General features: G+C 37.2%; 1 protein-coding gene across 6 annotated transcripts; it reads left to right on the top strand.

The window, feature by feature from the left end:
* The first annotated feature begins 205 nt into the window (after positions 1–205).
* SLC35A3 (solute carrier family 35 member A3) lies at positions 206–27,106 on the top strand. 6 transcript variants are annotated; one of them, XM_030032212.1, is made up of 9 exons: positions 446–577; positions 9,642–9,761; positions 12,210–12,414; positions 13,296–13,450; positions 13,533–13,655; positions 14,803–14,974; positions 18,195–18,313; positions 18,820–18,953; positions 21,840–27,106. In XM_030032212.1, exons 3-9 carry the CDS (start codon positions 12,228–12,230, stop codon positions 21,928–21,930), a joined length of 981 nt encoding a protein of 326 aa, XP_029888072.1. In that variant the 5' UTR covers positions 446–577; positions 9,642–9,761; positions 12,210–12,227; the 3' UTR covers positions 21,931–27,106. The 6 variants fall into 6 exon arrangements, with proteins under 6 accessions (XP_029888076.1, XP_029888072.1, XP_029888075.1 ...); XM_030032216.2 differs by lacking the exon at positions 9,642–9,761 and having other exon boundaries at positions 206–540; XM_030032215.2 differs by lacking the exon at positions 9,642–9,761 and having other exon boundaries at positions 12,276–12,414.
* Positions 27,107–27,646: the final 540 nt, after the last annotated feature.

The raw sequence follows: 27,646 nt of genomic DNA, 5'->3' as shown, positions 1-27,646 counted from the left end.
TACTGAAAGACTTTCTCCGGTCAAACGCCCCCCCCCCCGACGCAAGAGCACTGGCGGGAAGGCGGCTGCGCGTGGTGGCGCCGGTGCCGCGCGCGGCCCCTCGCGCGCCGCCCCCCCCCCCCCCCCCCGCCCCAAACGGCCGCCGGGGCGGCCCGAGCCGCGTCGCCGGCGGCGGGAGGCGGCGGAGCGGGTAGGACAAGGCCTCCCTCCCGCCGCTCCAGCCGCCAGCGTTCGCCCCGCAGCCCTGTGGGCCCTGCCTGCCCCGCGGCGCCGTCCCTCGTGCCGTGGCCCCGGCACCGTAGCCCCTGCCAGCCCCTGCCCGCCTCCACCAGACCGGAGCCCGGCCCGGCCGCTCCCAGACCGGCAAGCTCTCGCTTCGCTGCCCAGCGCGGCGGCTCCGGGGCCCGTGCCGGGCGGGGCGCGCTGCTTGCCGCGGCCCTGGGAACGGAGCGGGCGGGGCCACGGCTGCAGCCGGAGCCTTTGCGGGACGGGACCGCGGCACCCGGAAACACCGGGTGGCTGGTGGGAGCTGAGCCGGCGGTGAGGGGCGAGCTGGGCCGCCGGCCGGGTGCTGCAGGTGGGAGGCCTGGGCCGGGACCGGGAGGAGCGGAGCCCGGCTGAGGCCGCCCCGAAGGGAGCGGTGCAAGGGTTATGGGTGAGGGAAGAAGCCTGAGGGAGGCCTCTGGTGCGGGAAGGGGAGACGTTTGGGGTTGGTGGATGGGGTGGGAAGCAGGTCTGTGGGAGCAGGCTGGGGAGGGGAAGAGTGCGACTGAGGAGATACTGAGAGAAATGTCTGTAAACGGAGTGGCCTCGGGGAGGGGGAGGGGAGGCGTGAAGGTGAAGTTACTGTGGGGAAGCAGCTATGTGTGAAGTTGGGAAGGGACACGGACCTGGTCAGCAGCTGTGTCGCTGCTAAGGTGGCTCACTTGCTGGTTTTCTTCTCGGTGTAGGTGCGGCTGGTGCTCTGCTGAGAAGGTGCTCGCTATGCTTGATGTAGTGCTGTATGTGAAGTTAACAGAAATGCACACTTTATTTTCATGGCATCACAATTTCATGCTGGGTTTTTGAAATGAGAAATGGTCTAGCAGTACAAAAGTTATGGATTAAGTCAGAAAACCAGAAGATGCAGGATAATGAATGTAATAGGATAATACATATTATGGAATAGGCTGGAAGGTAACAGATAAACACCAAAAGGTACCCCAGGTTGTTTCATTTTATTGAATTCTGTAAACTGTATTTTCAAGCAGGGTGAGGAAGACTTGAATACAGGAGAAGAGACTTTTAAGGAACGATTGGGTGGAGAAGACTGAGACTGCTTTCTGCAATGGAGGGATGTGTTATTTGAGACACAAAGAACATGCACAACAAACCTTTCTAAAACTGAGTGGGTACCATAGTGGGAAGCTTATCTGTCATGGTGACCTCTACACAGGAGGGTTGGGATCTAAGGCAACCCTTGCTTTTCGAAGAACATATGTGCAGACTGACAAAATGGGTTTTAGAATGAACATTAGGTGATGGGCTGCTTCCCCCAAAATCTGTGGGGTTGCCTTTCTCCATAGGTGCTGCACTTGACTTATCTGAAGTCTTTGTATGTGGACTGAGTGAGCCTGACCTGCTTAGCTCTTCTCTGTTAAGTTAGTACACAGGACCTGCTCCACAGAAACTGTTGGTGTGTAGACAGTTTGCTAGAGTAGACTGCAGCTCTGTGATCTGTGTTTTTCTTTTATAAAAGAACAAGCAACATCAAATTTCTTTAGAGGCTGCAGGGTGAATTTGAGGGAGGTGATAGTTGTGGAGAAACTGATTTACAGTAACGTCTTCCTTTAGAAACTGTAGCTCATGTTTCCCTTGTACATTGTTAGGCATTTTGAGAGCTTGTGATTGAAAATTATGGTTCTGGGAGATGAGGATTATGATTCTATTGGTTTGGGATGTGTGATGTTCTTGTTTGTAGAAGTAGAATGTACAGCAAAAATACTGGTTTTGGGAAAGGCTATGGTGGTAGTAAGCATAAACTTGCTTTATTTAGAGCAGTGTATTGTTAGGAGTGACACTATGTCTAACAATCGTACAGGCTGCCTACACAGCCTAATTCTTTATGCTAGTTATGCTGCTGTTTGCAATAACAAGAAAAAGGCAGGGATCATCTGAACCAGGTACCTAGGGAAATCAAATCACATATGTCTGCTTAAAACAGTTCTGGATTTGGCAGCATTAAGTGAGGGCAGCACATACTTGATCTTTGGGACAGGCTTGCTAGATACAGTTATACCTCTCTTATTATTCTTGAATTGCTTGCTACCTGGGCTTATTCTTCACCAATTATTTCAGTTCATACCCATATGCATGCTGCTTGTGCAGGCTCAGTGCCTTCATTGGAACTCAGAAGGCTGCACAGCTGGATCACATCAGTAGAGGGTGTCTCTAGAGGGAAGGAGAGATTCTTAAGTTCTGTACCTCTTAGGATCTAGCATAATAATGTAAGATGGTTGGAAGGTCGGGATTTTCCCATTGAATTTTTGAACCTTTTAGTCTTATAGCCATAACCCTTCAGTGCACTGTTCAGCTGTCTAATCTTATTTGTAATCACTAGCTTTCTGCAATAAGTGTCTACAGATTTATTTTCACTGTAGCATCTAGTTTGTATTACTGAAACTAGGTCACCTTGACTGAGGGTGGCTGCATTGCCTCGAGCACCCAGACTTGATTAGTAATTCAGAAATAGCATAAGCATAAGCTGTAGCTGAATCCCGGCTGTATTCAATGTTCCATCTTTCAGCACCTTAAATCAAACTCCTTCAGTGGCTTGATACATCTGCACGAGTTGCATTCGGGCAGTGCTTCAGTTCATGTCATCACACTCCTGTATGCTTGAGGAGGGATGGGCATTTGAACTAAAACTGAGAACTGAATGCCTCCTTGCTTACAAAATCTGAATGTGACTACTAGGATCTTTTTATACTGCGATCTATACAATGAATGCAGTGTATGTACTGTTTGAAAAAGAGAGAGGCAGTTAAGGCAGGTTGTATCAAATTTCTATGCTGGCAGGCAGAGTTTGGCTTAATGACTGTTATGTCAATATAAAACTATTGCACTACTGTGCACATAGTTGAAGTCTTCGTCTTACGAGAAATAGTGGTGTCAGATTTAGCTCAATGAGGGCCTGAATTTCCTGAATGCTGAATATTTATACTCAATATGGTATTTCTTTAATATTCATCAAACCAAATTCTCATCAGTCAAAGAAGTCTTATCTTTGGATTCTTAGGTTTGGTGTAAAGGATAAAGGGGGTGGGTGGGCTTAAAGAGTATTTAGCTACAAGTTTCACATTTAAGATTCACAATACCCACGTTTTCCTGTCTGATACATAGATTAGAACGGTGATTTTTTTTTTTTTCCCCCACAACAAAAAACTTTATGAGATCATCAGAAAACTCAGCAGTGTTAAGTTCCCTTTCTGCTAGGTTTTCTGTCAACCTGTAAGAAAACCTTACCTGAGTCGCAAGCAATTTATAGCACTGTCTGAAATTAGATGTTAGTTAATATGTAGTTACATTCCTTTTGTTAGGCTTTGCAGTTTCCTTGGTGGAATTTCCTGGTTGAGTGATAGGCCAGTGAATCACTGATACAGCCTCCACTATCCTTGGCAAAAGCCTAGGTTTTTGGAGCAAAGTTGAGAATAAATTGTTGGTTGATCTTTAGCAGTTAGAATTTAATGTGTAACTGCTCTGTGCATAAGTGCACTTGCCAGTGCTAAAAAAATATCTGCCTGAATTTAAAAAGGCCAAGATAGGGTTGTGGCTAGGGAGCTAGATCATTTTGCAGGAGGAAAGTCCACGAGTGTTCTACTGTGTTGTGCTTGATATCCTTGTAATGAAAATATTTGAATGCAGTGATGCTTTCAATATTTTTCACCAGTTAATAAATTTTAATGTAAATAGAAAAATTGGAAATACTGCCTGAAGGAAACCTTCATGTGAAAAAAATCTTTGTTATTCAGTTTCTGCTAGAAGAGTAAGGAAAAAACTTTGCTGGAGGATTTGCTTTTAATAACGCTTCTGAAGAAGAATACAAACTCTAAGAAAAACATAGCTTATTTTTTCCATAGTGTACTTAATACACATTACAATGTATCCAGCAAGAAGAATGAGTAACAGACTGGAAAACAAAAGAAAGAGCAAGATAAGTTTTAAAATGACGAAGTGATTTGCAGTGATTTAGTTGAAAAGTGCCCTGTATTTGGGGAGGAACAGCTGACACGTCTAGAAAGCTTATGGGAGGGAAGAAAGAAGAACTTGTGTCAAGTATGAGGAAGATGGAAGACATTAATAGTGACATTTTAAAGTGAGAAATACAAGGTTTAAGATTATTACAAATGTTTATAACATGGTTTATAAAAAAAATTACACAGACATGAAAGATTACATATTGGGGAGGGTGGGGGGAGAAAGAAATGCATTGTTGAATGACAGTGATCCAAATTTGGCAGTTAAAATATTTGTGAGTCTGTAAAATCTTGTTCATAACCCAGTTCAGCAGCACTTACTAGATTCGGAAAGGTTTATGTAGCTTCAGTACCATCTGGGATATTTATCATAGAACGGTTTGGGTTGGAAGGGACCTTAAAGATCATCTAGTTCCAAAACCCCTGCCATGGGCAGGGCCATCTTCCACTAGACCAGGTTGCTCAAAGCCCCATCCAACCTGGCGTTGAACACTTCCAGGGATGGGGCATCTACAGCTTCTCTGGGCAACCTGTTCCAGTGTCTCGCTACCCTCCCTCATCATTAAAAATTTCTTCCTTACATCCAGTCAAAATCTACCCTCTTTCACTTTAAAGCTGTTGCCCCTTGTCCTAACTCTACAGGCTCTGGTAAAAATTCTCTCCCTGTCTTTCTTAAAAGCCCCCTTTATATATTGAAAGGCCATAATAAGGTCTTCCTGGAGTCAGTCTGAACAATCCCAACTCTCTCAGTCTTTCTTCACAGGGGAGGTGTTCCATCCCTCTGATCGTTTCTGTGGCCCTGCTTGGGACCTGCTTTAACAGGTCCATGTCTTTCTTGCACTGGGGGCCCCAGAGCTGAACACAGTACTCCAGGTGGGGTCTCATGAGAGCAGAGTAGAGGGGGAGGATCACCTCCCTTGACCTGCAGGCCATGCTTCTTTTTATGCAGCCCAGAATACAATTGACTTTCTGGGCTGCAAGCACACGTTGCCAGCTTATGTGCAATTTTTCCATCCACCAGTACCCCCAAGTCCTTCTCCACAGGGCTGCTCTCAATCCATTCATCCCCCAGTCTGCACTGATACTGGGGATTGCCCTGGCCCATGTCCAGGATCTTGCACTTGGCCTTGTTGAACTTCAAGAGGTTCCTTCCATCCATTTTATTTCTATACATAAACTATTTGTTGTATTAGATACTACTTTTGGTAAAAAGAAGGCTATGTTGAGTCCAATAGAAAGAATATTTATGGAATAGAACTTTCTTTCCTCTGAGTAGCATGTTACTTGTGTGTTATCCAATGCAGGGAAGAGGGCAACACATGTGCGAAAGCATACAAGGAAGTCTTATAAAAATAGGTTCTTCAGGTTCTGTGAGCTAGCTCTTGCTCCACCTTCCAATTGTGCTTTTCCTCTTTGTTGCCAGCTTATTATATTTGTATAGGTGCAGCATCAGTGCTGGGCTCACATTTCATTTGAGAAATACGAGAACACCATCCTGTTTCTTTAATCTGCTATCTTGATTTCAAAGCAAATGCCCAGGAAGTGTGTCCATACCTGTTCCACTGGAATGAAATGGTGTACTTTACTTTCCACTCTGTTTTTCATTCTTTAAGGCAGACTCAATCACTGTTTATTTTCTGGCAGATCCCAGACATAGAACTTCATGTACTGGCACACAAAACTTAAAGTTTGCCTTGTGCAGTTTTAAGAGGCTGGTTGTCTGCTTCTGTTTGGCTCTGTATTTTAACTAATGTGCAGGTGTCTTTTGGTTAATCATAAAATGGAATAAGAGCTAGCAATAGCTCCTGTAACTTGGCTTTTCACTCTAAAAGACCGTCAGCAGTGAAAATGTTTCACAGCTAGGCTGGGAGGAGTGTAATTCACGTAATGCCGTCACTGTGAAGATTGGAAGCATAATAGTGGTTAGTAATTTACTTTTTTTAAATTTAACTTTCCTTGTGACAAGGTAGGGAGAAGTAAAGACATAGTTGCTAGTAGAAGTTATTTTCATGTCACATCTTTTGGTAAATGGGTAGGAATTAACTCTGTAGCCTGTTGGAAAGGCATCATTTCACCATTTTTTGTTACTGTGTATGCATTTGTTTTTGGTACGGTGCATCCCTAGGCCATCACCTAGGAAGGCCTTTGCTTTTGTGCCTGTGTAGAATCCTAGGCTCTGCCAGTGAGGTGTAAATTGCAGGATGGGAGCCTAAACCAACAGTACATTTTACCTTCCCTCTGTCATGAATTCCTCATTTATCTGTATGGACTTGTTCTAAAGATGTGTCATTTGTAAGCAGTAAATGGACCTTGATTTATAGGCATCATGACCATAGGTACCCTGAAACTATTTTAAGTGACTTTTTAATTGTATCTTACAGCGAGAGGTGCTAAGTACCTGCAACTCGTTGACTGTAATGTTAGCCTGTCACATCTGTTACCTGGTCGTAATTGCATGCATGACTTTTACTGTGCGCTGCTCAGTCATTTGACAGAGAGCATGTTGTATTTTAATCTGTGAATTTAACCTGCTTTTTTGTTACGTGACTTAATTAATTGTTAATTGCTTTTTTTTGTTGTGTTAGCTACTTCTTGAGATAGCATTGGGTGCTTGGGTTTTTTTGGGTGCTGATTTCTTCTTTTCAAATTTTCTCTGATATTCTCTTAAAGTTTCAGAAATTTATGGAAAATTAAATTCAATTAATATAATAAAAAGTGAGCCAGCTGCAGTGACTGTAAGAAAAGTTTCTTAGTAATTTAGGCTGAATTAATGAAATATAATGCAGAATGCTGGATAGTTTGGAATACTGAAAGAACTTTCAGTGTAATTGATGCAGGGGAAATCCACAGTCAAATAAATGAATTTCGGATCATTTGTGCATGAACTATCATCTTTTTTATTTATAAAATAATATGTGAAAAGTGTAAGGCACACCATCTTAAAATTTCAATGAGTCTAAAACATGCTAATGAACTAGATACTTGATGTTAGACAAAGTTGAGTCTTAACATTTCTGTCCTCACTTTATCTTAATATATTTGTATCAGCATGGTGTGAAATTCTGGGAGTGCCTGGATCTGTGGAGTTGCCCCCGCTCTTTTGTTCTTGCAGATGGTGTTAGGCCATGCTTTCTAGAAAGATCTCCATAATATGCAGTAATAGTTCCAACCATCTTTGGAAAATGTCTCAAGATAGTCTGTAGTCTCACAGTTTAACTAAAGAGTATTTCAAATAAATTAGTCACGTTTCCTTCTAGACTTCTCTTTTTTTAGTGTTTTAGATACCTTGAACTAAAGTAATTCTGTCATTTTGAGACCTCCTACAAACTCAAGAATAGGATAAATTCACAAACTAATCCTTAATTTTGTGCAAGATTGTGTTACTGTAGGTATTTAACAGCCGACAAGCTCAAAAGTTTATACCATCAGATCTTTAAAAGGTAAAATCTTAAGGTTAAGAAAAGTCCTGTAATCATCATCTTGTTGCTCATGTAATAAATTCTAATTAATATTAGTGACTTTTGTTATGAATGGATAGAGGAAAATAAAATATATATGGTATGTTTACTGTTCATTAAGTCAAATTGATTATGTTCCTTTTGGCCTAATGTATTTCATCTGCAAACATTAGAATTTACCAGTATTTTAGGAGAGAAAGTGTAGGGATGATATAAAAATAGAATGTAAAATACGAAATTTTAGCCTGTGGTGGAGAAATTACTAAGGGAGGTGAAAATCTGCAAGTCAGAAATTTATTCATTTTGTCTGAATGAATATTATGAAATGGAAATAGGTGATTTTCCACTTTAAAAAAATCTCCATCCTTTGAAAAGATATTTTTCAGACTTTGCACAGTATGATGCTTTGAGCTGAAGGTATTACTTCCTGTATAGATTGGTTTGGTTTGGTTTTCTGAGTCTGTAAAACCTTTCCAGGGTCCTCTTCCTTCACACTTTTAAGGAGAATAACTCTTCACGTAGTATCCATCTGCATTTTATCTACCTGTGTGTACTGAATTCAAACGTTACATGGCTGTATAATACCATCTTGGCTTACTGCGTGTTGACTTCCCATATAGACTTGCTTTTAACCTCTTCACCTGCCTTCCATATTGCTGGCTGTAGGGTGTATCTACATGGTATACTGAATAAACTACACTGAATCGGTTTACTTTTACCTAGACTAAAAAAAGGAAAGAATAATGAGCCTAGTCACTGAGTTAACAGATGTGATAGGCTACATTACAGTCAATGAGTTGCAGGTACTTAGCACCTCTCTGTAAGATACAGTTCAAAAGTCACTGAGTTAAAATGACCACTCAACTTCCAGTCTTTGAATTAGCAAACCTAAATCTGATTTTTGGAACAGATGCATCCTGCAGAGTACTCAGTAGTCTGTCCAAAGCCCAGTAAGAAATCTAAGCCTGGTTGTAACTCTGTACAGGAAATGCATTGGGAACTTTCATTTCGTTATTGGTTTTAGACAATCAAAGTGTGGGCTGTTACTGAAGACAATAGTTCATTTAATATGTGACTGCACAGTCTGTTGCAGTGAGGGTAGCAGGAACTTACGGCTAGAAGAGAGCAATTACACCTCTGGTAATAATCTGTAAATCTAAACTTGCTGTGAAACTGCAGTTGAAGACAGTTCAACTGTTTGAAGTTCAGTACTTGGCTATTTTTCTGGATCCAGTCCCCAGTTTGCACCGAGTTCTACAAACTGATATGGAGCTCTCTTTTAAAAGGAAGGAAGAGGAACCAGGAGAGCTGATAAGATATTAAGTGTGCTTAGTAGAGGGTGGTTATTTTATTGGCATACGTAAGTTTCAGTACTCTGTAGTTCCAGTTCTGCTAACAAACTATTTGTAAGTAAAGCATGAAACTTCACATCCTTGTCCTCTATAAGCCTGTCTTGCTGACCACTGACAGGACAACTTTTAACAAATATCCTTATTTCAGCTATCACACTGGATGCTTAAAGTCCAATTCCTGTGAATTTTGGAAACTCTGAAACTGCTTTAGTGAATGTGGTAAAGAAATGTTTCCTGCTAGTGGCACTTTTTTGAGACACTTTGGGGAAAGTTCCCTTTTTTATCATGGTTACTAATGAGGACAAGATTGTAGTTCAAGGTAATGTATGTGTTCCTTATGGCTTTGATGATAGACTTATTAAACTGTTGTGCTTGTTGGTATGTTTTCATGGTGAATGCTTTGATACTTGCTTATAAACAAGGTATCAGTGACTTACTTTTAAAATTACATTTAAAGCTGCTTAGTAAATAGTTGGTTGTATTTCAGCAAGAAATTAATGTGAACATTATTTTCTGATATTGTGACCTATTTTGAAGGTTAAGGAATTGGTCTCTAAGAATTTTGAACATTTGTAAAACACTTTGTCACTTCGCAGGCTCACAGAATGCAGAAACTTGGGTCCGAGTTCAGGAGAGATGTGTGTTCCCATTATCTGTATTTTGTTCAGAAGCATTTTGAAAACTGAAAACCAAAAAGTTTAAAAACTTATTTATCTGTAAGTGTGCTTTTGTGAAATTTAGTGTTGTCCATCTTAACCATGTATTGCTCTTTGTGTTTCCAGATTGTCAGGTCTCAATACTAAAAAATGAGGTAGATGGAAAAGGCGGAAGAAATTGTTTGTGCAAGTTGGCTCACATAAATGTGCCATTTGCAATGTCAGTTTTATCCAGCAGCATAGGCAGACCTTTTAATGAAGTTCAGTTCTGTATTTTCTATCAGTGGATTTTTTTTTTCTTTTCTCTTTTTTCTCCTTATATCTTCTCTATGCTGCTGGTATTTCTCCAGAGAGTATGATTCTGACCTTGCATGTCCCCTCTATATCCCTTCACGGGAACTGTTGTTCTGTTTCTCCTCCTTGTTCTCAGCTGTAGCAAATCTATTCTTCAAAGATGTTCCTCTTTGACTAACTGATCTTCTCCATTTTGTTGTTGGGGATGTGTAGTTCCACAGTTAACATCCTCATGTAAAGGGTTATTCCACCAGAACCTGTGGAAGAAGTTAGCAAATCTTGAATGTTGTCTGCAGCTTTCTTCTCCTTTGTGCTTTACACTTCTGTCTGATTGACACAATTCAGTGCAGTTGCATCTTTAGTATTTGTTTTCTTCAGCGAGTTAAATGAGATCATTGTTCATACAAAAGTATTTTCTATTAAGATGCCTTAAAGGAATCCTTGTGTATTTCTTCCTCAGTTTCTGCATCCTGGCATCTTTTTCTTCCTCCTTTGCCAGTATTCTTTTACAAATGTTTTTACAGCCATATGATTCTTGAGGTAAACAGTTTTATTGTGTAGGATACAAGTATGTACTTCATATCTCTGTGGCTGTTGGCAATTCATATTTTTTTGCAGGTTACTGCAATGTCTCTTAAGTATCCATGCCTTATAGGTATTAATTTGACTTTGTATACTTGATTGGAGAAAATCTCTTAATGCTTAGAGATGAGATAAAGGTAAGTCAGAAATATTTGAATAGCACAGCTCTCCAGATTTCTGAAAAAATAGCAATGAAAATTGTTATGAAATGCATCTTGAGCTAGAGAAATGCAGCGAGCAAGAAACAGCTTCAGTTTCAGCTTCAAATATTTAGAGGTACCAACACTTCCTTCAGCAGTATGTACAAAACTAGATAGTTAATGAGTCAAAACTTGTGTGCCTGCAGGTGTAAAACATGCATAGGGACAGCTCTGGAATGTGCATCCAATAAGTACTGCTTATACCATCTCTAGACTTCCAGAAGTGAGAACTGCATTCATTGCCTTGACTTGTTATTGTTTTTCTTTTACTTCAAAACATACTTGTTAACTTTTAATTACTGCTTTGATTTTAGTTTGCCATTATAAAACACCGCTCTGTTTTTGAATATGTGGGCAGTGAAGGCAGTAGTAGTTAATTTTTTATAGAAGGCATTAATTTCTGTGCATATGGAAATTCTTCTTAATATGAAGAACAGCAGAAAATTATATAATATTCTGAATAGCAGTAATGCATTTTTTAATTTCCTTGTAATATATTGTGCTTGCAAAATGAGAATTGCTTTATTAGTCTCCTGCACTAAGTTAATGTTCTAATTGGTGACAAAGGGCAGAGAAGACCACGTCAGCTTGGTCAAAGTTCATGGTAGAGATGGGGATGATACAGCTTTACTAATGTAACGTTTGTGGTGGTGCAGTATGAGAAAGTAGGTGTGGTCACCTAGTCGTCTGTATTCAACTAATTTTTTCTGAGCAGGATAATCAGCAGGACAGATTTAGCGCTGTCTCCCCTGCAGCTCTTCCACCCCACGTCTTCCTATCCAACCCTGTTTTCCCACAACTCTCTTTTTCCTTCAGCATCAGGCATACCTCTCATTTTCATTTGAAGCAGCGCAGCCCTCACCCTGTCTTGTGCTGGCACTGTGTTATCTGCCAAGGCAGAGACTGCAACCTGAAAAACTTTGGAGATGTGAAAGAATGAGAAGATCTCTTCATTCTGGGAATAGCTCATTGCAGCAGGGGTACTGGGCATTCTGCAGTATCACAGTGTGGGGCTTTTTCACTTTGAAAATACCTTCTGAGCCTTTACCTACATAAAGAAATCCATAACTGATTTAACTTGGGAGATTTCTTTGTGAAACCAGTTATTGGAAAGCTAATTATCAGTTAATAGTCCTTATTTTACTTTATTATTTTTACAGATAAGAGATATTTAATTTCATTTCTCTGTTAGTTATCACTACTTCTAATATTCTGATATGCTTCCCCACTTGTAATCATGTATTCGAAAAACATTTTAAAGTGTTAATCTCCTTTTTCCTTTTAAATATCAGATTAGGTTTGTTGTTTTCCTTTGGCTGAGCTCCCTGGATAACTTTTTTTAATATGCTGATATGCAAGGGAAACATCTATCTGCAATATTACCTTTTAAGCCTGGGTTTGGGGGTTGTTTGTTTTTTTTTTTCTGTTTCAGGAAGAAAAAAGTCAAGAAATGTCTACCAATTTAAAATACCTTTCCTTGGGCATCCTGGTTTTTCAGACCACAAGTTTAGTCTTGACTATGCGTTATTCTCGGACACTGAAAGAAGAAGGACCTCGTTACTTATCCTCTACTGCAGTAGTTATTGCTGAACTTCTGAAGATTTTGGCCTGTGTTCTGTTGGTCTACAAAGACAGCAGTATGTGTCAAATTTTGCACCAAGTAATTTTCCTAATCAATATGCTGTATTTTAGTGGCAACTGCAAAGTAGCCATGTGAGTACAGGCGTACAGCAAAGCATTTCCCTTCTTCTCGTGTAAAAAGTAGTCTTAGAAAGACTAATCATACTTCACTTCTCAACACACAATTAGAAGATACTGTATATTTGCTGAAGAGTTCTCGTTAAAGAATGTGGATACTGAGGAGTGCAAGAATAAATTTTCTGCAATAGCTTGAAGCTTGTGTTTGCTCAGGCATTTTAAGAAATTCATATACAGAAGTAGGAAAAAATGAAAATCTTTAAGTGTGTCCAAAGCATGAATGATAATTTAGAAGCCTGTAATAAACAGCAGACGCAGAAGGGAGGAAACGATTTCATTACATCAGGAAGAAGCACAGTTTTAAGCTCAAAAAAGTATATTCAGATTTACTCCAGTTCTTATTTTGTACATTTTATACTGAATTTATCTGGTTCATTGACATATATATTTGATCTTCAACAGCTTAAAAATATCATTGTATATGCATAAACTGTGGGCTTCTAAATGTGCACTTTTTAGGTGATACTCTTTAATGTATCATCTTCAAATATCAATATGGTTTCAATAAGTTTTAAAGTATTTTGAATAATTGTTCTAGTTCTAATGTTCCAGGCTACAGGAAGACTTTTTGCAGCCTTTTTTTCTTACATATATGAGGCTCATGAAAGTCAAACATAGATAGTATTTTGAGGTCTTGATAGCAGTGATAGCTACAAAAAGGGGGCAACAATCTTCAAGAACAGAACTTTGGTATCTCTCTCTCCTTTTTTTTCCTCTCCTTTTAGTGAATGTCTATTTCTTTTATTGTTTCTTTGGGTAGAGTGCAATTTACGGACTCTGAACAGAGTGCTACATGATGAAATCCTTAATAAACCCATGGAAACTCTTAAACTTGCTATTCCTTCAGGAATTTATACTCTTCAGAATAACTTGCTGTACGTAGCATTGTCAAACCTAGATGCAGCAACATACCAGGTATCGTACATTTGGATTTCTCTGTAAGTTTCAAAAAAACCCCATGAATTATGTGGTAGTAACTGTTTCTGGGTTCTTCTAGGTTACATATCAACTGAAAATTCTTACCACAGCACTGTTTTCTGTGTCCATGTTGAGCAAGAAATTGGGTGTATACCAGTGGCTTTCATTAGTAATATTGATGACAGGAGTGGCATTTGTGCAGGTAAATATTAACAGGTGGTTTGTGTTTATTTAATGTGTTTATTCAAGGAACCTGGATTTCTATACTGATTATACAGCTTTGTGATTCTACCAGCTGCACATGAGCACTAGAGTATGGTCAGGAGCTACGAATCACAAGTGGCCAGGGCTAGAGGACACCAGAAATGGTTCAAAGTCAGAAGATAACACCTCTTTTGTGTCCCAGTGCTCTACTGTAGAATGTGACAAGGCCTCTGGAGCAACCTGCAAATAACACTGATAGCAGTATTTATTAGCACACTTCTTCAGACATGAGGGATTCACAGATCTTCTGTGCCAGCACAGTCCTGCTGCTCACCTTGTGATATGGTTTCAGCATGGCAAATTTCCTTTTTCAAGAGGCAAACTTGGCCTCTGTTCTAAATAGTGCAGGTACAGGAATTTGTAGTTTTCAGAGGGCAAGATCATGGGATAAGAGACTATTCTAAGAATTTTTAGCAGATTTTAGTATAGCCTAGAAATTTTTATTTTAAAACTTAAGGATTTGAAAAAAAATCTGAGGATTAAATTTATAGAATTTTCAAATTTAATAATTGAGAACAAAACATTCTGATAGTAAATAACAGACTTCAGTATGTTTTTGTCTATGGCATAGCATTTTATTCTGTTAGCATCAGATATATTGCGGGATTTAGCTTCATAAATTTCAGCTTGTTTTAGTTGTCAACATAATCACTGAAGAGGGGCACATGCAAAAGGCAATTAATCTCATCTTAAAGACAGCTGGTGTAAGCGGTTTTCTAACTGTGCTTATGTTTGTAAGGTAACAAATTAACTGTCGGGTGGCAAAAGTTGGTGCCTGTGAATGGCCATGGTAAGTTATGCTGGGATTCAGAAACAGTTCTGGCTTATAAAACATAAATCCTGGACCTGTTTAAATTGATGGGTGTTCTCCCAGTTCAGGCACAGTTTTATTCCGTACAATATGTAGAAAGAAAAATTATGGCTTTCCAGTCCTTTAAAAGTATTTATGCTTCAAAATACAAAACTTTACAAGCATGTGATTGTATTTAGTAACTGTTACTGTTACTAGAAAACAAATCTGCATTTTATAGATGCTCATGACTTGATTTTATCAGTGAATTTTGTATAACTGTTTTTATATCCAGTGGCCTTCAGACTCTCAAGCAACAGCTGCTAAGGAACATTCAGCAGGATCTCAGTTTGTAGGCCTGATCGCAGTTCTTATAGCATGCTTTTCTAGTGGATTTGCTGGGGTTTATTTTGAGAAAATTTTAAAGGAAACTAAGCAGTCTGTGTGGATCAGAAATATTCAGCTTGGTAAGTTTAATTTTAGTCATCTCTTAGAGATACTGCATTCTGAAGAATTAAGAGAAATGTGCAAAATATATATATAATAAAAAATATCACCAATATTTTAGTATTCTGCATAAATGTACTTTTAAAATTAAGAGTATAAACTCTGCTAGGTAGAATTCTAGCAGTTGCTTTCTGATCTCAACCTAGTTCTTGATTTAACTTGCTTATAGAGTGTCCATAAGTTTGCACAGAATCTGTCGATTGAATTTGTAATTAAAATTTTCTAAAGAATGTTATCTTATGCAGGATTCTGTGTATCCTCTGTTTAAAAATTATTGTCTTTTGCACTAATTCATAAGATCTGATAAATATAGATAGTATTCCTTTTTTTTTTTTTTGAGAATATAGGAACATTAAAACAAAATACATTTCTAAATCAATGCTTTGAGATATAAAATTAACATTTTTTTTTTTTTCCTTGTGGCTGGGTAGGCAGTTTTTATAGGTTGGCACTTTTAATTTAAAAAAAAAACCGCTTTGTGAATATAGTTGAGGTAATGAATTATTATTTCAGTACAAAGGTCAGTTTGTTTTAGTTGTCTATATAATCACTGGAGAGAGGCATATGGAAAAGACAGTTCATCTTAACTATTTTAATGCCCTTACCTATTGTGTACCTATCAGCAAGAGAGTACCTTCTATTTCCAAAGTAGTTCTGGGTCTTCTAGACCCTAGATATTAATGGGGACAGAGTTGATCCATTTTCCTGAATGATTTTTCCCTCACCTCAGAGTAATCTTGTCCAGTTTATAGGGTTGGAAATGTGACATCAGCAATATCATTTTGTTGCTGTTTTGCAACAGAAACAAAACTTACTGTTGGAGTTGGCGTTCTTTCTATAATGGAATCCCTCTAGTCTTCACCTGTTGGCAATAATTATTTATTGCACATTTGAATAAATGCTTTCAGCAGAATTTGAACTTTCCAGCACCCTAGAACAGACTCTTGATCAAATCCACAGTACTGTAGAATTAAGTCATGAGGATGATTTAGTGGATCAGGGCTGTGTACTGAGTCTGGTAGAATGTAATGAAATACCATAAAAACAGGAGATGGCGTGGGGTTTTTGTAATTAGATAGTTGGTCAGAAACTGATATGGTCAAAAATGTCTGAATGCAAGCAATATTTTTTCCTTTCTTTTCCTGCTGCTGTGTTTTAATTATAAATGATTTCAGTTAAAAATGCAGAACTGCATTTTTATTATATTTTAATATTTTTACATGTCCATAATGTTTTGAAACTTGAGGATAGAGAAGGGGATCAAAACATCTACTTAATATCTGCTAGTATTTATTGAAATTGTGTATATTAAAACTAAGTTTTCTTGAACAGGGTGTAGGGGATACCTCAGGAAAGGTTATGTTAGAGAATTTTGGAGGCAGAGAAGGGTGGGTGGCTGGGGCTCGGTCCAGGATTTAAGGTAAGATTTGGTGCTCTAGATTGAGCTACAGTGTAAAATCCATTACCAAGGAAAGCTGGTTATTATTGCTCTGAATTGCCATGCTAGAAGCGGTTTCGTGGGCAACAATGCAGATATCTAAAACAACTTCCAATTAAACATTCGTAATTATTGAAAAATCAATGATCTCTTCTAAAACATTCTTCAGATTTTTCTACAGTGCACAAAAGTATGTATGAAAACAAATGAGTTCGCTAGTTTAATAGGTGGCCTGGTCACAAATTGAATGTTCCAGTAGTTGCTTTGTGAAAACAGTAAGATCAGAACAGACTGCATCTAAACACAAACTGTTCAAGGTAATGAATAACTAGGACTGTGATATATGAAGACATAAATGTCTGTGATAATAGTGAGAATTGAATGACCTGATTTTTTTTATTTTATTTTTTGTCAGTGAGCTTAATTTGCCTCTATGCAAAATTCAGTAAAATACATTTACTATTAAGGTTGTTTTCAGTTCATAAATGAAATGAGTTTTGTCATACTTCATAGAGGGTTTCCTGATACAGCTTTTAGAAAATATTTGAAACATGAAATCACAATTTCAAAAATAGGTTAGTGTATCCTTTCTGCAAGTGCAGGATAATTGCCCACTTAAGACATTGTATCATTCAGGAGCAAGTCAGTCATAAGCAAGAGCTTTGAAATAGAGCTTTTCTTAAAAGACAAGCAACAAAACCCGTATGTCCAACCTGGTTTTCATTTTCATATCTGTAGCGAATTACTAGAACTCTAGAAAAAATTGGAAAATATATTTGAATAATTTTAGAAAAATTCAGTTTTTAATGCATACCAGTGTCATATTAGGGATGTATGAATAGTTGATTTTATTTATTTATGTTAGCAGATCAATTGGAAAATAGAAGTAATTGGTTTAATCTGAATGAAACCTAAATTTTTAATTATGTCTAGAAAAAGAATTATTTCTTGTCAAATGGAAGGTTTTATCTTCTTCAAAACAATGCTGCCCTTTTCAGACACAAAGAAATGCAATGAAAATAGAGATCAGCTTTTCACAGAAACGGAATGGAAAAATTGTTCCCCCTTTCCTGCTCAGGATTAGAGCCTACGTCAGTCACAGAGGAGGTGCTTGCATTACTTCAGTGACTGAGGGGATTAGGAAAAATTTCCCATCTAATAGAAGAGCACTATACTCACCAGATTATAAAATTTTGAATCTGGTCTCAATTTCTTCTTTTGACGTTAAGTCTCTACTAGTAAACGTGCATTGTGTTGGAGTGGTTCAGAAGAATCCCACTTCCAAGATCCTTGTCTGAATTAGCAAACTGATTTACGTCCTGCTCTTGCTATGTCAGTGACCATCTCCTCCACTGAAGGTTTTCCCTGTTTTTCTCTTCAGGTTATTGTGTGACTTCAGCCTTCAGTCATGACTAGTTTCAGGAAAACTGAAATTTTTAAATGAATTTTGCTATATGCAAATAATGCCATCCTATTCCAGTAGAAAGCAATGGAAGATAAGTATGTAAGAATGTACTAATGGAAACAGTCAAAACTAGTGGAAAGTAGCTTTTTAATTAGAAAGTGTGGAAAATAGCTTTTAAAAAAGAGTATCTGTCTGAACACTGATTGCATTTGAGTGTAATGGTATTGCAAGTGGCAGTCCTATTTTAAAATCAGATATATGTGAGCAGTCCTTGGGGACAAGGAACCTGTTTGCATGGTTTTCACCTGAACCTTTTAAATTAATCTTGTACTTTCAGGATTTTTTGGTAGCATATTTGGACTGATGGGTGTATACATTTATGATGGAGAACAACTGTCAAAGAATGGATTTTTTCAAGGATACAATAAACTTACTTGGATAGTTGTTGTTCTACAGGTGAGATACCTTGCATCACATGTTTTTGTGAAGGCACTTGGGATTTACTCTTCTATAAATGACTGGGGAAACTAATGGGTGTCATTGAAGCTACTGAGAATGCTACAGTCAAAAGTCTGATCTATCACTATTAGAATAAACCTCTAAATAAGAACCTGGACAATATATAGCAAGCATATGACTTAGTATTGTGCAACATAAAAGTATGTAAGCATTATTTCTTTTGCAGTGTTTAAAAAAAAGAAAATATGCCCTTCCTCCTGTGGCTAAAAAATGAATAGTACAAGCATTTCCACTAACTTAATGATGGTAATATGATCAACAATTTCTTTAATGGGGAAAGAAGAACTCCAATATTTATCTTCAACAGTGCATATCCATAACATAAAATAAATGTAATGCTCCTAAACATAGACAAAAGCTTTTCCTAAAGTAAGCACTTGTTAAAATAGATGCTCTCAGTGGAATTATCAGGTTGCAAATCCAAACCTCGATATTTTTTTCAGGCACTTGGAGGGCTGGTGATTGCTGCTGTTATAAAATATGCGGACAACATTTTAAAGGGATTTGCAACTTCTCTCTCTATTATACTGTCAACATTGATCTCCTATTTCTGGCTACAAGATTTTGTCCCTACAAGGTAAGAATTATTTTCCATGTATGCTGAAAGAAAAAATAGTTGAAAGCTTAATGCTTACTAGGTATAACTGCAAAAATAAATAAATAAAACTGTCCAACCCACACTTCTAGAATGTTTACATGCAACATGCACATAAAAGTTTAGTTTCGTAACATACCATAACGAATACTTAATTTTTTCAGTATACCTGGCAAGATGAAATTTTCTGTAAGAAACAGCCCTCCCCAAGACAGGAATAACTGAATCTCAAATCTTGGCTTTTGACATACGACTCTCTTGCAGGCTCTATGTTTTAGTTCACTGTCCCTTTCTCTTCTTTTCCTCCCTACCTGATCTCCCTCAGTTTGTTCAGCTCCTACTTTGCTTTTGTGCTGAAACCACTCCTCTCTAGTTTTGATGCCTGCCTTGCACTCACTGCCTTTGGCTCTGCTCTTTGAACCAGCCCCCCCTCTGCTGGCTGTTCTGAGTGAGGTGGTGACAAAGGGGTTGCCTGTCTCTTGTTTTCTCTTTGTCCTCTAAATGGACAGATCTTCCGCAAGTCATCTCATTGCAAGAGGAATTATGGCTGAACAATGATAACGATGATAATCTTTTTATACTGGTTTTCATCCAATCTCAAAACAGTCTCTAAAAGAGATAATTGCAATCATACACGCATGGAAGTTACACTGCAGCAATTAGTTCCCAAGGACACCCAGAAGCCCAAAGGCAGAGATTTTTTCTAAAGACAACACCATATTTATTAGTGAAAACACTGTCGTGGTTTAACCCCAGCCAGCAGCTAAGCACCACGCAGCCGCTCACTCACTCCCCCCCACCCAGTGGGATGGGGGAGAAAGTCGGGAAAAGAAGTAAAACTTGTGGGTTGAGATAAGAACAGTTTAATAGAACAGAAAAGAAAAAACTAGTAATGATAATGATAACGCTAATAAAACAACAACAGTAATAATAAAAGGATTGGAATGTACAAATGATGCGCAGTGCAATTGCTCACCACCCGCCCGATCGACACCCAGCTAGTCCCCGAGCAGCGATCCCCCGCCGCCCCCACTCCCCCCAGTTCCTATACTAGATGGGACGTCACACGGTATGGAATTCCCCGTTGGCCACTTTGGGTCAGTTGCCCTGGCTGTGTCCTGTGCCAACTTCTTGTGCCCCTCCAGCTTTCTCGCTGGCTGGGGATGAGAAGCTGAAACATCCTTGACTTTAGACTAAACACTACTTAGCAACAATTGAAAACATCAGTGTTATCAACATTCTTTGGGTACTGAACTCAAAACATAGCACTGTACCAGCTACTAGGAAGACAGTTAACTCTATCCTGGCTGAAAACCAGGAAAAACACACAACCAAGAAAGAGAGAAAAACGCTTGCTATATGCTTCTAGGCCCAATACACTGTGTCCTGATGTTTTGTGAATCAGGTATGAGTAGCTCTGTGCACTGCAGGTTTTATACATGGGTAGGTTCCAGAATAGTGCTTATCTTGGCAGTGCATGTTAATATATGGAGTGTAGAAGTAATATTCCAACTTTCAGATATATTAAAAGGATTTTATTTATAGTTGATCTACACTCCTCACGTTACACATACTCATAGTGTAAAAATATTTTGAATAATATTTACAACCTTTGTATCTGATACAAAGAAACATCTTTTCATCTAAAAGGTATTTACAGTTTTAGCAGGAGTTTACTTAAACATTCAAAAAAGGAAGTAGAACAACTATTTAGGCTTAAAAAGTGGAAGATGTTGAACTTAAATTGTAAGTAGCCTATACTTGTCCTATTAAAACAAATGTAGAAAGTGGTTTAAGAATTTTTGTGTGCTCAAATGGAAAATTAATAAGTAACTTATCAGCTTCTGCAAACAGGTGAAAATGGAAACAATTAAATAATTAAATGAGGTGGAACCAACTAGCAGCATGTAGAACTTGAAGCCATCTCATTTAATAAAACTTGATTATCTTGAGTTAATCAAACGTAATCTTTAGTACCTTGCTTGTGCCAACTGAATTTATTTGAACTGAAACTGCATAATTGTTTCTGTCACTTCAATAAACACTTTTGATTGGGATAATAGATGTAAAGTACTTAAGTGCTTGAATGTGTTGCAATGGATCGTGTCCAGAAATAGGCTAACCGTATTCTCTGAAGGATTATCATGTCATGCGCCACAGTTTTTTTAGCGTTTGGTTCAGAAGATCAAGTTGTCAACATTGTCATGTCTTTATGACAAGGTTCTTTTCTAAAATGTATACTGATTGTCTGTTGTCTTTGGATATTTTGTTTCAGACTTGTAACTATCAAAACAACTTTAAAGGCCCATATGTCACAATACAAAAGATGCCATTATTATCTTTTCCTTCCATAAATCTTTATGTATCTGCCAAAAATTAGATTATACTGACTTGCAAACTGGTTCTTGGGCAGCAGTAATTTGTTTTGACATAAGCTTTGGACTTCAAAGCAAACACAATTCCAACAACATGATGTATATAAGATATTAAAAGTGGTTGGGTAACCACAGTAGTTGCACTTCTTTAGCTTCTCCTTGCGTTTTGCACAGAGGTTTAGGCAAAAGGGAAGAAAAGAGGAAAAAAGGATTGGTCTGATTACTTTTGACAGTTGTTCCATGAAACTATAATTTAACTTTCAGAATATGTCAGTATAATGATACATTGTGGATATAAGTTTCTTATTTCAACTTCTTCCTGCATCCTTCTGTAATAAACATATGCAAATTATTCTTTATAAATTGGACAAATATAATTTATCTTTCTGTGTTCTCACAGGAAAAATGTCCTTTCTTTTGATTGTATTACATAAATAAAATTGCATCAACTAAAATGAGCTAACTATTTTTTTTTCATCCCTATTCTATTCAGTGTCTTTTTCTTCGGAGCCGTCCTTGTAATAGCAGCTACTTTCCTATACGGTTATGATCCCAAACCTGCAGGAAATCCCATTAAGGCATAGCAGACTTCCTCATCAACCTGCTTCTCAAGATCATGCACTGGGGGCCTTGCTAACAATGGCATGTGGAAAGTGTCATTGTCCACTGCAGGGAAAGAATTACCACCCTGAATCTACTGAAAAAATGTTTATGACTAGTTTTGAACAGCCAGAGGGGTGGATGACGATACTGTCTGTAACTAATGAGAAAAAAAAATGGCAGGGGAATGCCCAGTGCAACTTGCTAATAAAAACTTGAAAGGAACAAAAAGTTCCCAAGAAACTGCAATTAGGAATGTTTACAGCTTTGACTGGGATTGCATCAAAAGAATTTACTGTATTGACTGCTGCAGAAATATGTCCTATGCACTCTTTGAAAGAGCACATGACAACATTGTCAGATTGTATGTTTTTGCAATTTGACTATATTTAATCTTAGTAAATATGTTTTTAACTGTCTATTTACATGAAATCAGCTGAATACACATCGTAGTTCTAAGGTGATGGTTCTAATTAGGTATTCATTATTAAAACTGTGAAGATTGAAGTATGATTGAAAGACTTTCACAATAGCAAATATTTTTATATTTTTAGATGGCTGATTTAATAACAGAAATCTGTTATTAAATTATATTATAATTCTGTTGCTTATATAAAACTATTGTAAGAATGTTAACATTCTCACTTAAGTACATGAAGGGAGAAATTCAGAGTGAAATCTGGAAATCTGTGTTGATACTCCAGCCTTCATCAGGATAGCCTGTAGTGTTCCAACAGGTGCACTAACTCTGTGAACACAGCCAGAGGTTACTGCACTAACCTGGCACTAAGATTAGGGTTATGATGGAGTGCTTGCTCAGATGTAGTGTCATTCTTTTTATTTTTATTGATTATAAATTGACTTTTTGGTAGAACCTTTAAAGTAGTTTTTATGCTTTAAATATCATCTGGGGATTTTTTAAACCAGCATTTAAAAAAAAAAAGCCCATAATAAACATTTTAAATGCATTATTGTTGTCTGTAACAGCTCCATCTGGCGCTATTGTGGTATATCATCTATATACTGTACTGTACTTTATTACAGAGGTGTTTTTTAAACAAGTGTTGTTTACTCATGAACTCTGCAAGGCTTTTTCAGTACATTTCTATGTAATGGCTTAATTAGAGGTTTGGGGTTTTTTTATTATTATTATTACTATTATTTTGCTCTGGGAGTCCTTGAGCCAACAGACCAAAATGGGTTCTCTGGAGCTATTCAGTCTAGTAGTGGAATGACTTTAATAGGAAGCATAATGAAAATGTAATTAATTGTGCAATAGGTAAATGTAAAAGCATGCTGTTCTTCTGTTTTAAACCAAAAAAAAAAAAAAAAAAACAAACTCACAAAGAAACTAGATGCAATTAGAACTTAGATCAGTTAGACTGTTACAAACACTTCACTTGTTGAAGTATTTGCATATAGCCAGAAACACCAAAAAAAAGCCTGAACTAATAAACAAAAAAAGCTGTCTTAAAAATCATTTGTTTTCAGGAGACATATTCACAATGGATATTAATGTAGAGCGACTTCTTATCCACATTACACTTGTATACATTTATACAAAAACATATTAATAGTCCCTTACCTGTAGAATGGCAAGTGGTAAAAATGTATAATTTCCTTTCCCCCCCACCATGCTCTTTCTTACTTCTGTCTTGTACTAACGAACACATTGTGAAGAGAGAGATGTTTTTAAAACGTTTACCAAAGTACCTCATTCTCTTTTCCACGTTTTAGTGGTGGATTAACAAGGAGATTCTGAAAGAGTGCTCTGAGATTTTTTAATGAAGTATTGTAAATGGGAAAGGAAAAATTCTGCTTACATTAGCCAAGCAAAAATAGTGTTTTCCTTCTGTTGGCAATGACATGGATTATCAACTTTTTTTTGTTTATCGTATCAGAGCAAGACATTAAAGAAATTTCAGAGTTATGCCAAGGGCTTGCTAAGCTTTGTGAACTGTGAATCTATCCCAGTGTGCAGTAACTGCAGGATCTCTGCTACTTGGTAGTCAAACCTATCTCGTATTACCCTAAATTGGCATTCTGTGTTAATATTAAACCTTTTATCTATAACACTCAGTGTGGCAAAATCTTTGAAAAATTACATTTAGTCGTTTCACCACTGAAATACAACATGCAGTAGGATGTATGTGTAGAGCAGTGGCTCGCAGCATTACGTAAGCGTAGAATGGGAAGTGCATGACTGAAATGATCTGAGAAGTGTTGGTAGTAATATCTGAATTGGAGTTTGGCCCACACAATAGTACTTTTAATTTCATGAATCACAGTAGTGGAAATGTTCAGGTGATATAATTGGTTCCTTCCTTGGGGAATTTCTGCAAAAAACAGAAGCAGCAGGTTGAGAACACTTTAAAGCCAGTTGCATGGGAAGGGACCAAACAGGCCAGGTAATCACCACATTGCTGGAGTTCTGTTACATATAACCCAGTTTTAATGTTCCAGGTGCACCGGTCAATATTTGTCAATAAGGATCAGTTTAAAGGAAGGAACAGGAACATGTGCTCTTTGCTTTTGAATGGGATGTCATACAGCTTTAGAAAACAGTACATCTACTGTACTAAGGAACAGTAACTCCTGTCTGTAGATCAGTGACTCTTCTATGCTTTCAATTGACAGGTCCATGAAAATTTCCAACAGAGGGTTAGATCTCTTCATATACTTGTTGCTGTAAAGGAAATATGAATTTGCATTTCTAGCTGTCTTTCCTTAGCCCTTTACAGGCTAAGGAAGGACTCTTGTCTGAGGCCCTCCGGGTTGAAATGCATTATTCCAGACAGAGGGAAGACAGCATATGTTTCTTGAGAACAGAAAGGACTTGAGGAGGGTTTACTGATTTCTGTAACCTTTGCAATCTGAGAGCATATGCACATTTTCTTATTGAGATACTTTTGTATCTGGATTTTAAAACAAAAAAAAACCCAAACAAAGGCAGTTTTAAGTCTATAACTTGTTAACTAACCAAAGAAACATATCTAGTATAGAGCATTGAGAAGTAGAGAATAGTGTGCTTTGAGTTTGCCCTAAAAGCAATCTGTAGGAGGCTAACTTTCCAAAAATAAACCTGTCTTTCTGAACTATTTTTCTGACTTTTAGACAATGGATTTGTTAGTTTAGTTGTATATTTAGGAGGCTAACCTATACTTAGGAGAATTTTATTTAAATATTTATAAAGTTATAGCTAGGTATTTATTTGCAATAACTTGAATTATGTGATTTTTTTTTTTAAGATTTGCATAATAGGAGTACTAGTATTTATTGAATACTTGGGTATTTGGTAGTGTTATTTGAGAATCTCTGGGATACATGATAAATGGTCAAATAACAATAAACTTAGAACTATTTTCAAAGCAAAATAAATCAGTTCAGTGGTGAAAAATCTTGAGTCTAATAAAGCAAGATAAACTTTTCCGTAAACATTGTATTTCTGTGCTATCCATAAGTGCCCAATAATCTTTTTTCTCAAAGAATTCTGATAATTTTATAGTTCTATTCAACTTCTTTGTTTTAGACAAACTATAAGAAAACTTCCCTTTTTGTTTGCTTTAGTAATGAGTAGATTAACGTACTAGATCCGGCTTATACAAGATAACACCTTGGATTTTTTACTGCAACTCCTTAGAAACTATTGTTTTATTTTTCCTCAAAAAGCAATCATTTTGGTAGCATATGTTTGTGTTTCAGTTACTCATACAGTCCTCAGATTTTTAGAAGTATGTAATTGTTTTGTGTTCCTAACTTATTTTTATGGCTGTAATTCAAAAGACTGTAATGGATTTTGTTGAATTGTTTTAATTTTGATAAATGAAATGTTGCATTTCTTCTGGTTTTCGTTGTCAGTAACTTTCATATTTTAATATATTTCCTTATTGGCTATGCATGTTCTGTTGTATTTAAGCAATCACCATTTCCCAAATTTGAAGTTGTTGCTCATTTTCCTCCTGGTGACTGTTTCTTGCTGGATATTGTGAACGAGGAAGATTATTAATTGTTTTCTTCTCTGAAATCCATGTTTTGTAAGAATGAGATATTAAAAATATTAAGGGGTTTTTTGTGTATTAGAAAGGTAATGTTTATCTATGACATGGTATTATACTATGTATGTGGTAGTGTATATCTGCTGTACTAAGGAACATCTATGGTGTTCAGTTATTGTAAGAAAGTCCAAGTGTTTTCTTGCCTTTGTTTTCATTGTTCTTTTCATTTTTAATGCTCATTATTTTCCACAGGAAGTTACTAAAGAGTTCTGCTCTTTCCAGGTAAGGTCATGATATGTTTTTATATATCTAGAATTAAGATATTTTTACTGGAAAAAATGTAGGGGAAAGTGCAACAAAATAAGTGGGATTAATTAGATTATATCTTCTGCTCCGGTTACTGTGAATCCAAATTTCTGTTCAGTTGAATTTCTAACTTTTTCTAATTATTTCCCGATAGCTGAATTTATAACTCTTTAAAGAAGCAAAAAAAAAAAAAATCTGCCTAGGTGCCATTCAATGCTAATTGTTGAATGTCTGCAGCATATTTGCATTCAAGAGTAGACAAGACATTTTTAACTCTTGCCTTCAACCTTCCATCATTGTTCTGACTGTAATTAGCCATATTAATTTCATTAGCAATTTATAGCTCAGTAAGAATTGCTTATATGCTAAGCATATGTTTATATTTGCTGCCATGAGTAACACTTTTTTAGATTTTTAAAAGTTTGTCTTTATTGTCAATGTATTTTAAATTTAATTTTAAATATATGACCCCAAATAGAAATCATATATTCAAAGATTGTAGAAAAATTTTTAAGGTAGTCTTAGGATTTTTTTATATGTTGATATTTGTGTGTGATTACACTGAATACAGCTCTAATATATGGTGTTTCCAGGCAGTTTGGAAACAGGTTATTTTGTTGGTATAACACTACTGAACGATGGAATGCATCTTACATGACCTAATACAGTCTTTTTTTAATCCATATGGAGGTAAAATACTGTATTTTTTTTCCCCTGTATGTGTAGGTAATGTCACTGTAGTAATAAACTGGCTAAAATTAAGCACTGGCTTTATCAAGAATATGATATAAAACTGTCTGCAAATGGAGAAGCTTGCCTTATGCATATTTTAGCAGAAATAAACCAATGTTTTAATTAACATTTATTATTTCAGAATATAATTTTTGGCATAATTTTCTATAAATTCCAGAAGGCTATTGTAAGATGTTTGTTAATGGTATCTTTTAACATACAGCTTACCAGGTTTTGCCAGAAATTTAATATTGACTGAGACATGCTTCTTTGTGACCGCTGTATCATGACTTCTTATGAATTGCATTCGAGCAATGTTCTTGTCACTGACTCTGTCTGCACTCTTCTGGTCTGAAAATCCTGATCTCTTTGTTCAAGACTGCAGTTCCTGAACTGGAGGTGGTAGGGAGCGTCTGGGTATCAAGTACCAAGTTATAGTACGGTGTGCGATTGTAAAACACTGTAATCCTTTGTAAAAGAGTTTTGCCACAAGTTACCAGGAGGCAGCTGCTGATTCAGTAGCTTTTTTTTTTTTCCTCCCTGCTTTAAATATTTAATTTTGATAGCAGTGGAAAGTACTATACAGTATATCCTCTAGAATACAGCACAATCCGTTGATTCATGTTACAATTTAGAAGCTGAGGTTTTGTATAGCTATAATTTACAA

Source organism: Aquila chrysaetos, chromosome 12 (assembly GCF_900496995.4).
Source record: "Aquila chrysaetos chrysaetos chromosome 12, bAquChr1.4, whole genome shotgun sequence".
Lineage (NCBI taxonomy): Eukaryota > Metazoa > Chordata > Aves > Accipitriformes > Accipitridae > Aquila > Aquila chrysaetos.
The sequence above is the reverse complement of the archived record's forward strand: the minus strand, read 5'-3'. Positions and strand labels throughout refer to the sequence as shown.